At 39.3% G+C, this 13,533-nt stretch overlaps 1 protein-coding gene across 3 annotated transcripts in view; it reads left to right on the top strand.

Moving 5' to 3' along the window:
• Positions 1-13,533, top strand: part of cgnl1 (cingulin-like 1) — a 42,215-nt gene that overhangs the window by 3,696 nt on the left and 24,986 nt on the right. For 2 of the 3 annotated variants that reach the window (XM_017304156.1, XM_008405378.2), the window contains exons 2-8: positions 1,852-3,497; positions 4,016-4,110; positions 6,129-6,234; positions 6,524-6,625; positions 7,599-7,738; positions 8,982-9,120; positions 10,485-10,697. In XM_017304156.1, coding sequence (XP_017159645.1) covers positions 1,902-3,497; positions 4,016-4,110; positions 6,129-6,234; positions 6,524-6,625; positions 7,599-7,738; positions 8,982-9,120; positions 10,485-10,697 — 2,391 coding nt within the window. In that variant the 5' untranslated portion in view covers positions 1,852-1,901. The remainder of the gene's footprint in view (positions 1-1,851; positions 3,498-4,015; positions 4,111-6,128; positions 6,235-6,523; positions 6,626-7,598; positions 7,739-8,981; positions 9,121-10,484; positions 10,698-13,533) is intronic. The other variant, XM_008405379.2, reaches the window with a different exon arrangement.

The raw sequence follows: 13,533 nt of genomic DNA, 5'->3' as shown, positions 1-13,533 counted from the left end.
ATTAACTTAAAACAAACTCTTATATCTTCCTTGAAAGTTATTTGCAAGTCAAATGTGTTTTATTTAAAGCGTATCAAGACATTTGCACTAGAAACTAGACCATCAGTACTTGGTAGCGTTTTGTGTTTTTGCAGTGTCTTCAGCTCAAATCGGTATTTAGAGCACATTTTGTCCGGCCGTCCTCCTGCTTCTTGTACTGCATCACTTCCGAGTTGTTTTGTCCTGATTTATCTCCTGCTGATGCTCCATATCCTGCCTTGGCCTTTGTTCTCGGCCTTATCAGCGTCCTTCCTCTGGGCTCATCTCGTTCCGTCCTCACATTGTAACATCAGGTAGAACGGGCCGCTGACAGCAGGGCAAACAGGAATCTGCTCAAGCCCCATTGTCTGCTGAAACACATGGTGCCTCTAATGGTTTCCCAGGAAAAGTAAGCGTGAGCTGCTTACTTTGATATTTGTAAACAGTAGTATTTTTGTTGCCAGCTGAGCTGCTTTTTTCCCCCTCCACCATCTGACTGCAAATCTGTCAGGAAACAAGTGTTAATTATGGATGTTGAGCTGGATGACGTCCTGCTGGCCTTTTTGTTTCCTTGTGCCACTATTTTACTTTTCTACTTTGGCTCCTTACAGTGTGTAAAATGGACGTTTGTGATGCAGTGGGGAGAAAAGTTGTAAGTTTGATTCCAACTTGGAAAGACTTAAAAACTGGGATTATGATGAATCATTTCAAAAATGTTTCCAACTGTAAAGTTACATTTTGACCTGAAAAACAAGTTTGTGGAGAACAAAGATAAAGGTGCAGTTTGCACACCCTTAAAATAAATGCTTTGTTTTATTTAATTTCAGCATAATGTCTTTAAAAAATACACCGGTAAATAAGGTGCAGTTTTCCTGACCTCTGTCTCTTTGCGTTTTTTGGTTGAAGCCACAGCTTGCAGAAAATTAGATAATCATTCACAAATGCGTGAGTCAGAAAAAAGGAGAAAAACACACAACAATAATCATCCATATTTAGCAGGAAGCAATGAAATCCTGACTTCAGTAACTGAGATTCAGCTTTCTGTGGTGGAAGTTGATCAACATCCCATCCACTTCTTGTATTTTCAATAATTTCCTTGGTACTGCTGTTGAACAGACATTGGAGATAAATAGGAAAAATAACAATCCTGTTAACACGGACAGTTTTCTTAAACATCAGGATTATTATTATTATTTTTATGGAATTTATTGTGACAACGATGAACTAAAATCTTACCATGATAAGAAATGTATCACGATAAATGATACGATAAATTCCCATTCCTAATTTGAGGCATTTCAGTACTGAGAGGCGTGAACTGAAGAAGACTGAATGCTGAAACTAAATCAGACGCTTCATCAAAGTCGAATCATGATTTAGAAACTTTTGAAATGGTTTCATATAGTCTCAGAAACATGTCAACAGGGGTGTGTGCACAAACGCCCTCAGTGCTGTAGAAATCTGGGCTTATTCTCTAACATAGCTGACTCATTTTTAAGTATTATTTCTCAGACACGGATCAGTTTTTATTATAACACGCAGGTGTGTGATAATAATTGTTGTGTGTTATTGACCTGCGTCACGTTTTGAGTCACGTCTTCAGGGCGGTTGTGGCTTCAGAGAGGTTTACCTGCAACAGAGGGAGATTTTTATCTCCTGAATCATTTAACCTTAACTGGAAAGTCTCACCGAAAACGTCTCCTTGAAGATGGAAAGACAAACATCTAAGAATGCAAAACAATGCAAGAGAATGAAAGTGGAAGAGATGAGGTGTTTGAATTATGCAGGCTGATCTCTGACTAATCCAGCCGGTCTGATTCTTTGCTCTCATAGGTGGGCCACCTGATCCAGGGAGAGGGATTTATTTTCCTTCTAAATTCCTGATGGAGTCCTACAGAGCGACTGGCATTCCTAACAGCGGGTCGCAGCGTGGATACACGCAGTCATCCCGTATTTCCAGGCCCAGTAGTAATGGAGCCGGCTCTTATGGCCTCAGTATTCGTGTCCAGGGTATAGATGGACACCCCTATGTGGTGCTGAACAACCAGGACAGGGGTCACCAACCTGACAGCAACGGCTACCTGGACACAGAAAGCTCTTTTATTGAGAATTACCAGGAGTATGATTTCAGAGGGGATAAGGAAGCTGGATCCAGCGACCCCTTCATGGAGTACAGGACACAGAAGATGAGGCACTACTCCGGGCCTCAGAATGGGCTTCCTGAATCTCAGGCAACGAAACCGTCCACGCTTCTGAACTTTCAGAGGCACCCCGAGCTCCTGCAGCCCTACGATCCCCGGACCAACTCCCTAAACATCGAAGGCTTCCACAGCCTCCCGTCCAGGCCTGAGCCACAAGCCGACACCAGGATAGAATACCAGAACCCCTACCCCAAATCTGAAGTACAAAAAGACCTGAAACCCTCCCGTTTCAGGTCATCAAGCCTTGATCGTCACCTAGACCGCACAGAGCAGGAGAACAGGCAGCCTCCTCAAACGGACCTCAACACCCCCAAAATGAAGTCTCCATCATTACCTCCAGTCCAGGTTCCTCAGCCTCAAAGCAGAACGCCGTCCCAGCCGACCCAGCCTCAGATTAAACCGTACCTCACCAGTCTGAATCCATCTCAGCCCAAGCCGACCTCTAAAACTCCCCCAGTACCAGCAGCGCAGCCTCAGCCGTCCCCCATGTCAAGTCCACCAAGTGACCAGAGGAAAGAGTCTCCTACTTCCACTCGTAGCGCCAACTCCAGTCTGGAGCGCACCCACCACGACCCTGACGTCCTTCCCCTACGCCGGACCGACTCCGGCGAGCCCATTCAGTCCTCCTCCCGGTCCCGCCAGTCCTCCTTATCGTCCACCAGTAAGTCGCTGATAGACGAGCAGATGGAGGCTCTTTACACGGACGCCATAAACCGCCACGAGAATCGCCGCTACATCCCCTTCCAGCCCGGTTCAGGCAGAGACATAGACACAGGGTCCATCCCTGCAGTTGATGAGCTAATTGATAAGTTTGATGGCAAAGATGGCGGCCAACAGCGGAGGGGCAGGGCGGGGCGCAGAAACAGGATCAACCCGGAGGACAGGAAGCGGTCGCGCAGCGTGGACAGCGCCTTTGGGTCGAGGTCTGACTCCAGCTTCATGGACGAGTTCGGTCAATCTCGAGGCACGTCAAAGGAGCACGTCCTTCGGCCGTCGCAGCTGCGGCTGCAGAGGACGGCGAGCGGTCAGGACCCCTGGTCTACGGCTGTGGACGGGCCTTCATCTCAGGCCATTAGTGCGCCAGGATCCCCCCAGAGCTCAGTCTCCAAATACATTGGCTCCCTACGGGGTTACACAAAGCTGCAGTCACGCCCCGCCATACCGTCCTTCAAGAGCAGTGAAGAAGCTCCTTCTTCTGTCGGAAAAGTCTCAACAGCGTCCCTGTCCAAACTCCCGCCCACCGCTGACAGCAAGACCAGCACCGGGGCAGACGTCCAGGTGAAACTCCACAACCCTACATATAACGGCACATTAGGATGAGAAAATGTAATTCTACATTTCTGCCAAAAAATCTCAGAAAATTTCTGGAAAAGAACACAGAAACTTTTGAGTTTGAAAAGTTGAAAATTTGATAAAAAAAAAAAATCTGAAATTTTCTACAAAAAAAAAAAAAATTTTTTTTGAGTTTCAAGTAAAATATTTTTGACTTTCCAAACTCTGAAAATTTCCAAAAGTCAAAATATTTTGAGTTTTGAAACTTAAAAATTTCAGGTTTTTTTTCTCGCAAAAATTTCAGAGATTAATCTCAATATTTCAGGGTTTTTTTTCCTAGCAAATTTTCTACTTTTCAAACTACATTTCCATGTTTCTACTTTAGATTATTTGGTGAAATTTGGTAAGAATGTTCTCACCTCTTTTCTGCAATGGCCCTAATACGCCGCTGTTGTAATAACGCACATGTGGTTTAACTTATTTAACTTATTTAAAGCTGCTCTTGTCTTTCCCTCCACATCCAGGCCACGCCTGATCTCCTGAAAGGTCAGCAGGAGCTTTCACAACAAACACACGAGGAGACAGCCAAACAGATTTTGTTCAGCTACCTCAAAGAAGGGTGAGTTTACTAGACTTAACTTTAAGCATTTATGTTCATAAAAAGTCACCTGATGTAACCAACATATTTTGAATGATTGGTAAGTAGTTATAGTGTGAATGTGCTAATTTCTCTCTCCCATACTTACTGTTATGAATTGAAGGATTTGTTTACATACAAGTCATCATGTGGCACAGATTTCTCTTTAATGAAACACTTGAATGGGACCTATTATACAAAACAAACATTTCACACATTTTTTACATTCTCTTGGATCTCAGCTGCTTCTACAAACAGCCTCAGGGCTTTACGTTAATGTTTTTTGGCATCTTGAAATCAAGCCATTTCACAAACTTCCAGATTAAGTCACATTCCAGGGGCACTGCGCTGTTACCTAGCAACCCCCAGCAAAGCCCAGCCCCGTCACCTAGCAACCAAGCGGAACTCCAACACATTTGGACAGCTGGTTTTACTGCTGCTTTAAAATGCAAGTGTTTTGGTAATATTTCCATTCAGATGATAGGGTTAGGTAACCCTATAATCTGACCCTATTTTAAAACTACACTAGCTAAGCTGTGCGTAGCGGTGGCTGCAGCTAGCCGGGCCAGCTAATCTGCTAGCATCTGCTTGGTACACAAGAATAAGTGCTTACTCCACAATCTGGTATGTCAGAATCACAATAGCACTTATCAGTAGAAAGTTAAACAATATAACAGCTGCAATAACCAATGTGCAACATTATTTTTGCCACAGTAGGAATAAATGTTGCTTTTATGTGTTAGTTTAGTCGTGAACTTCATTACTTTATGAAAACATTTGTTACTTTTTGATCCAGTATTGACTGGAATAGTGAAGTTGAGAATCAAAAAATTGTTTTTACTGAAGCACAAAACTGAAGTGGACACAGCTACAGGGAGTACAAGACGGGAATGTTAGTCTGGCATGTCAACAATGCTAGCGTGTGCTGTTTAATGAATATCTGACCAGCTGATCAAATTTCCTATCTGTGTTGAAATCCAAAAAAATTTTTCCACGCCGCCTGAGAAAGGGAAAAAAAACAAGAGAAACTTTTCTCAGCGTTCCCTGCTGCCTTTGCAGCTTTTGTTCTTTGTTTGATGCAGGCTTGACTGACGGCCCAAAGGCAGCCAGGGGGAAATGAATTATAACATTTCTGACACAACCAAGAAGCCAGTCTTGAATTTTTGATCAAAAATCACAAACATGTGGAATATTTTAACCTGACTCTGACATTTGTACAGTAAAACAGCTTTTGGAAAGACTTGTTGCGTTTTTGTGCAGTACAGTTCCTCCATTCGCTGCTGGCTTTGAATATTGCAGAAAGCTCAGGAAACTGCTTGGGTGTGTCGGAGCGCAGGTCAGGAGTCGCAGGACAAAGGGAAGGAAAGGAAACACAGATGTAAGTTCAGGGGCTGAAACTGAGCTGCATTCCCCAGGCTCCGAAGACAAACACCCACCAACAGGGGTTATAGCGCTCTAATGAAAATCATCTGTCAGAGCAGAGAGCAGAGGATGGTGATGGGGGATTTGGGTTTTCTCTTTCACATTTTAATAACAAAAAGATTGATTGTTGCTGTCAGAGTTACGAAACTTTGGTTTTGCTGAGTCAAAAGCTGGATGATTAAATGTTCCTCCAAGTCAAGAAAACTCCCACATTTTTGTTTTTTCGTGGCGAAACTCTACAAAATCTTTAAGCTTTATCTTTCGTCAGTTTTAAACTGAAGGGAAGCTGATACTGAGGAAATCAAATCTACATATGGTGTTTACACTATTAGGAAAATTATTTGCAGTTTTAATTCCCACATTGAACAAAAGAGAGACATTTATGTTCATTTAGTATCGTAATGAAGCTGTTTGTTCTGTGAAGTGACACATCGGAGCATCATAAAACCTTCCTGACTCCTGCTAAGCCGGGACGGAACTGCTTTGTTCCCCAAACAGCCTGAAGTCGTGATTCACCTCAAAAACACACAGAAATGTTTTTTCATTAATTCAAATGTTTCACCTTTTTCCTCACGCAGAAGCAATGATAATGACGACCTGACGAATAAGAAGGTGAACTTGGTTTTTGAGAAGATCCAGACGCTGAAGTCCAGGGCCACAGCCAGCGCACAAGGCGACAGCAAAGTGAGTCTCCTGTTGCATTGTGGGTGTTTTTACGCACAGCTGCAGTGTTCTTTATCATGGCTTAAAGGCAGATATATTTTTGCAAACTTAATGATAGTTTTGTTTCACTCTCCAAAATAAGCTTTCTGTTTGGTGACACACAAATATAAACCTGCTCCTTTTTGAGAAAATACTGTAAAACTGCATGTCAATCAGCAGCATAATTAGTTTTATTTTTTCCTCTTTTTTTTCTATTTGAAATGAATAAATAACTGTGTGTAAGGGATAAATATCTGATTTGCTCTCGCAGTCGGTGGACCTGGCTGCACAGACCAAAGCTCTGCAGGAGCAAAACGCTGAACTGGAAAAAGAGATTATTGAGCTGAAGAGACAGCTGGAGGAACAAATGAAGGTAACATGATGGCAACTGCAGCTGTAATGCTGATACCAGGCTGTTTATGCTGACATATCCCTTTAATGCTGAATTAGTTGTTCTGGAATATCCTTTAAACATGGCTTTGCTCTCTGAAGAGCTTTAAGGGATCACAATTTAAGGATTTGTTTTAAGGCCTTTGTTTAGATCTAAAGTGTCAAACTTAATACAAAAAGCTAATTTTTCTGGAAAAAAGCAAAACAGCTGTGAAGCAGTTAGTTGGATTTTAGTTTTTTATCAAGCAAGGTCAGATTTATAAAAGATAAAAGCAAAATCTGTATTTTGATGTCACTATTTTAGTTGATACACATTTGTTTTTTATTTTTCCTTTACCTTGTGTTTAAATCATTTACACATATGTCAGTTTTATTTTTCAGCATTTTTCTCTGAATAGATCTTTACAGTAAAGTTTTTAACCTGCATTAATTATTAATTAACTCTGAGTGTGTCAATAAAATCAAATTTAAGCCATAAAAACTCATGAATGATATGTATAACAATAACGTCTCCATTGTTATTTGTCAGGTAAAGGGATAAATGGATTCTTTTTCATTTGGAGTTTAATTTTAACTAAACTAAAGCCTATTTTAATTTTTTTCCCCTCACTTCAGTATCGTCATATTTACCATAATATAGTCAGGCTTTTGTCCTTGTAAAAGCATAAATAATATTGCTTTAATTTTAATTCATCTTCTTAGTTGCACTTTGTACATATATTTCATACTTTAAAGAGAAAAATGTTTTTATTTTATTTAAATTTCTACATTTAAATTTTTTTTCTAAAGAAAAACAAGTTGTTTAGATTAATAAAAAAAATTATATATTGATAAGAAATGTAAATGGAAGCAGCCAAAAAATACGAGTAAAAATGTGCTCAGATCAGTTTAATTGAAATACTATTTTTTATCAGCAAACAATAACTAAATGAACACCTGCATTGTGTTGTTGCCAGCAGAAGAGTCAGGCGGACCGGCGGGCGGTGGCGGGCCTGAAAGAGCTGCAGCAGGAGCTACAGCGGAGTCTGGATGAGTGCAGGCAGCTGAAGGAGAAACTGGCTAAAACCGAGTCTGAGCTCAACTCCTCGGTGGAAGAGTGAGTGCTGCACAAATCATTAACCTTCTCGTTTATCTTTTCTCGTCAGTGCAAGTGATTTACTTCAGCTAAACGTTTAAACTTTTGAAATGTGTCAGTAGTTAAGTAACCTATAGATAATGTTTTTCTTTTGTTTTTTTGTAGCATAAAGTGCGACGATTTGCATTGAGAAGTTGGTTAAGGTGTTTTTGTTGCTTTCTAGACTTTGGGTGTTCTGGTGAAGCTGCTGGTTTAATGTTCAAGCTGATTCATATTTTAGTGGAAATAAAGTGTGTGGTTAAATTTATGCAACAATTAAGCCCGGTGCAAAAAGTTAGATCATTTTAATTCTGATGATTTAATACTTTTTTAAAGGGAATTTTTCTTTTGAGAGTTCATAATTAATTTTTTTTTTCTTGACTTTACTTGGGGGTAACTCCCACTTACCTCCAAGTAAGTCATGGTTTTTCTCTGGTTATTTCTTGTTTTATTCTGAATATTTATAATTTCTTCCAGTTCCAGTGTGACGTGATCTTTTCTGAATTAAAGTTCATCAGTTTCATTTTATTATGCCATTATCAATAGGCCTGTCACAATAAAAAAAATTTGCTGAACCATGAATAGTCCCAGAAGTTATTGCGATAAATAATAATATTGTTGTTTTGAGACCCATTGCAAGTAATATAATGCTAATGGCTTAATAATGCAGGAATGCATTATCAAAGATTAATAAACATTAAATTATAATGAATATTTAACGCTGGAGCTGGAAACCATTTTAAATATCCAAAATAAATAAAGAAAACAACAAATAAAATGGATAGACTTTGTAAACAAAATTGTCTGGCTGAGACTAAAGCACCAGACTGAACAGAAAAGAGAAAACGATAAATCATGCAGAAATCAGGAAATTACTGAGTTTGTTTTAATTTATCATGCAATTAATTTATTGCTCATTGTGCCTAAGTATCAATATATTGCTTGAAAAGAATCTCAAAATAACGATATTATTTATCGCGATAATTGCTGGTTTATCTGGTTTAGTTGGTTTATTTATATTGCTGGTTATCGTGGTGGGAACAGTATCAATTGGACAGTAATAAAGGTGTTTCACATTAATTACCACCAGTGATCCCATGAAAGCAGGTTGCAGGTAACCTCTGAGGGCTCCCGTTCGGCTCACCAGGTGTTCCCAGTTATGTGTGTGAATTACAGGTGCATGAAGAGCGGCTCTCCGGAGCTGACGTGTCCTGTGCTTCGTCAGGCTTTTCCAGGTGAAGATGGAGCGGGAGCAGTGCCAGACGGAGATCAGAGACCTGCAGGACCAGCTGTCAGAGATGCACGACGAGCTGGACGGCGCCAAGAGGGCCGCCGCTGACGGAGAGAAAGACGTCCTCATGGCGGTGAGCCGCCATGCTGCTATCAGGCTGAGCTGCCAGGACAGACTCACTCTGTAAACTAGGAGGGGCGGGTGTTTGTCGCATCGCTTATTGTGATGAATTTATCATCATGAGAAGAATTTTGATTAATCTTTGTCATGAGAAATTCAAGTTAACGGAGTTTAAAAAACCCAAAACTGTTTGTATTGTCTGGGTTTCTCCACTATTTTTCAATAACAATATCAATAAATGCCAAAAATGTAAAAATATGATTATAAATGTAACTATTGTGCAGCTTTATGTGATTGATTTTAATTTTGTACTCTTCACCCTGGTCTGATTATTTCCTGACTGCCACAGAGTTTGTCACACTGTGGCAGTTTTGCAAAGTGTTTATGATTAATTATTTACATAAGTATTGCTAATTTGCTTTAAGCTAATGTATGCCTTAATTTAATTACATAATATCCTCTGAACAATTTAGATTACAGAGTCTATGATCAAGCTAAAATAATCACAAGTGACCTGCTGGTGGTAGATTTTCTCCCAGTAAATTATTGAAAATTACATTAAATGATCAGTTTTAACAGCAGGTTGGAAACAAATTGGCATGAATTGAGGCTCCGTTGGTACGAATGTCCCATATCTGTAAAAGTTTGGTACAAAAACACCTAAACAACATATGAAAAGGACAAATTGACCAAGATTATTTGTGAGAAACTATTTTTAATGAAGATTTAAAAAATATTTAGAGATTGAAATGTTTTATTTTGTTTTTAATGGCACAGTTTTAATAGTTTCTGTATCTTCACTGTAAAAACAGAAAATCTTACAAAGTGTTTTTGGTCCAGTTTCTAGTGCAAATATATTAGTGACAAAACTAACTTATAAGTAACTTTTCAGCAAGAAATATTAGTTTATATTAATGAAAGCGTACTTTTTCTATTGGTAGATTATTTCACTTGTAGCGTGGAAAAAAATATCTTGTTATTAAGTGAAATAATCTGCCAGTGGAACTAGTAATTTTCCATCAATATTAAGGGATTATTGATTTAAAACAAGCTCCTATCTGGCTGAAAAGTTACTTGTTGGTACACTTGAAATAAGACTAAACTAAGGTATTTGCTTCTTTGGTAGGATTTTGTGTTTTTGCAGTGTTGGACATGATGCACACGGCTCTAGATTATAAACATCTGTTATCTAATTGATAATTGGATTGATGACGCGCATGTCGTTGATTACAAAACCTCCAGACTCTGCTGCGCTTCCACAGATCTTAGGAATGAAAACAAACGGTTTTAATGAGAAGACCTTCAGGATGTTAGCTGAACTCTGCAGCTGAACTCTTGTCTGAGATAACGTTAGCAACTTGGCTCTCTTTGCTTCAGGACATGATGCAGCTGAAGGTGGAGATGCAGGAAGTGGTCATTGCCAAAGAGGAGCTGGAGGAACTGTTGAGGAGGCGAGAAAGGGAGCTGGCAGCCCTCAAAGGAGCTTTGAAGGACGAAGTGGCCGCTCACGATCAGGAGGTGGACAAGATGAAGGAGCAGTACGAGAAGGAAATAAGCCGGCTGCAGACGTCTTTGGAGGAGGCCAAGCAGGTAATCATCCTCCCTTCTCAGCCTGCCTGTCACAGAGCGGCATGGAGATAAGCGCACCATGAGGGGAGCTGATAGCGCCACCATATGTTTGTCGTCAGGCCTCGGCGTTGTGCTTTAAAGCAGCACAGTTTGATCTGGTCACCATTTTCACAGGCACCAGGGGTTTGTAGATTAGCAGGGTTTGCTAAAGTCAGAGGCCAGCTCGTCTTTTACAGGAGAAAGGAGTCAGCGATGCGTTTTTTATTTCATCACTTTGCTGCCTATTTTATTGGGATGTTGGAGAAAGACCCAAACAATAACAGACCAACAGTAATCACCAAACAGCTTTAATGAAGTAGAATTACACACAGATGGACTCTATTTACTGATAAGGTGACTCCTGAACAGATTCACTGTCTCTGCTGAAGTAAAGACATCCCCACATTATGATGCTGCCACCACCATGCTTCACTGGACTCCTTTAACCAGACCACCATCTTTTACATGTTTGCTGTCCCCCTACATGGACTAGATATCTTGATTTATAATTTACAGAAATTATATTTTGAGCGTTTTAGCTCTTTGTTTAAACCAGAGGTGTCCAAACTTTTTGTTTACTAAGTATGAATTAGTTTAAACAAATTAAGTAAACAGATTTTTTTTTTCTTTTTGAAAAAACGGGATCATTGATCCAAAACCTCAAATGGCTTTTGCACGTCTTCCTTGTTAAATGAATCCAGATTTCTTATTATTTTGGACTTGATTGAAAAAAAAAATAAATAAATAAAACAAATAAAATAAAAAAATATTCTATTCTCAAGTATAAAAACAATATCTAAATCAGTCTTCATTTGAAAACACTTTCTATATTGAGGCAAGTTTTAACACAGCAATGTTTAGTCAATGAGTCGATGTGGTCCTAGTTACCATGACAACAGAAGGAAAAGATTAGCATTTTGTGTTGCATCAAACATTTTTGTTGGTAGATTTTAATTTATAAGTCATGGCTTTGTCCTAATCTATTTAGGTTATTCTTGTGGTCAGGGGGACACATAAAATCAGTTCAGGGGCCCTAAATGGCCCCTGAGCCCCTATTTGAACAACCTTGATTTAAGCAGATTTACACCTGAAGGCTCATTCATATCCATTGATCTTTGGCAGTTTGACGATATGAATCAGGAAATAAACCATTAAATCACGTGATATTTCAAATTACAAAGACTAAAAAAAAAGTAAATCTAAATTTGATTGCAGATTTTATGAGTCAACATCGACGTTTTTATGGATTCTGAGAACTTCTAATAAGATGCAACTAATTAATTCAGTGGGAATAGTTTAAATAAACAGTTTGTTACAAGCTTTGTTGGATTTTCTCTTAATAAAATGATTTATTGGTGCGGAAGCCAAACCATAAAAGTATTATAAACTAGTATAGATGTCTTATTATTTAAATCTGGTTTCCCAGATCAATTATTCCCTTATTTGACATCTTTCTGTTCTTCCTGCTTTTGTCCAACAAACTGTAATTACAACATGTGGACTCTATTTACTATTTAAGTAACTTCTGATTGGTTCCACTGAGTTTTGTTCAGGGGCGACATACTGGACAGATTTTTATTTGTTGAATAAGAAAAACTCATTCATCCTCTCTTTCCACAAACACATTTTGTCGGTCACATAAAATCCCAATAAAATGCCTGGAAGTTTGTGGTTGTAATCTGACAAAGTTCAGACGATGTGAATAAATCTGCAAGGCATTGTAGCTGATGTTAGTAAATAATATCTTGTTACCACAGTGGCAGCTTTACGCCTTGCTGGAAGAGCGGCAGCTGACTTCAATTAACCTTTAAATTCCAACCTTAGCAGTGTAGATTTCTTAATGTGATGAGCAGATGGTTTTCTGCAGATGGTTTGCATGTTTGCAAAGGAATGCAAAAGAGCTTAGATTTTTCATTTTGTAGCGATTTAAATCACTTTGGCCAACATGAATTATGCAGAATGGGCAGTACTGAAAACTATATTTATCTACAGCTAGGAATTTTGTTTCTTTCAGTTTCTTTCAGAGTTGCATAAGCAGAACAATCTGCAATCTAAATGTAGCTTATCATTTTGCATGGGAAAATGATAAAACGTGTTCTTATCTGAGCCTGTTACTATTCATATAAACATTTTTACAGGAAGAGATCTCTTGAAAATGTAAAAAAAAAAAAAAAAAGAATTGCAAATGAATCTTGTAGGTTTCTGCGTAGGGATACTTTTATTGAATTGTGACGTCACGCTGTCCAGAACTCCGCCATGACGGACGTCAAAACAGCATCTGGTATGAGCCCCAACCAGACGTGTTACGTTCACAGACAAATTAAAGCTAGTCTAACAACAGACATCTGTAACCTGATATCGCTTCTATCGCTTCCCTCGGTGTAACCGCGAATTTGCAGCGAACGCTTTTTACAAGATAAAAAGACTAATGTTCATATACTTTTTTAGCGAGTATGATTAGAAAGATATGTAGTATCGCATTATGGAGAAGGTAGCGTCTAGTAACCATGGAGACAGTGCCGCCGTCATGTAGCCTAGCATATATGTAGAAAAATGGTTTGCAACTCGTCTTTTGTAAGTTTTTAAATCTACTCCGGTGTAAGGGGAACGCTGTTTATGACATTGTGATAAAAGTCATGTGGTGTGAATTCAGACAAAGTCAGTAATTTGATCAATACGTCAGAAGGGAGGAAGTACGGGTCGGCTTCTAAGCTAGACGTTTCAAACTTACACCGCCGTCTATTAACCTCAACCAGGTGTGTTACGTTCACAGACGAATTGGCTCGACTCGAATAAGTAGAAGCCATGAATAAACTAG

The sequence above is a fragment of the Poecilia reticulata genome, linkage group LG3 (genome assembly GCF_000633615.1).
Source record: "Poecilia reticulata strain Guanapo linkage group LG3, Guppy_female_1.0+MT, whole genome shotgun sequence".
Lineage (NCBI taxonomy): Eukaryota > Metazoa > Chordata > Actinopteri > Cyprinodontiformes > Poeciliidae > Poecilia > Poecilia reticulata.
This window is presented reverse-complemented; position numbering and strand designations above follow the sequence as displayed.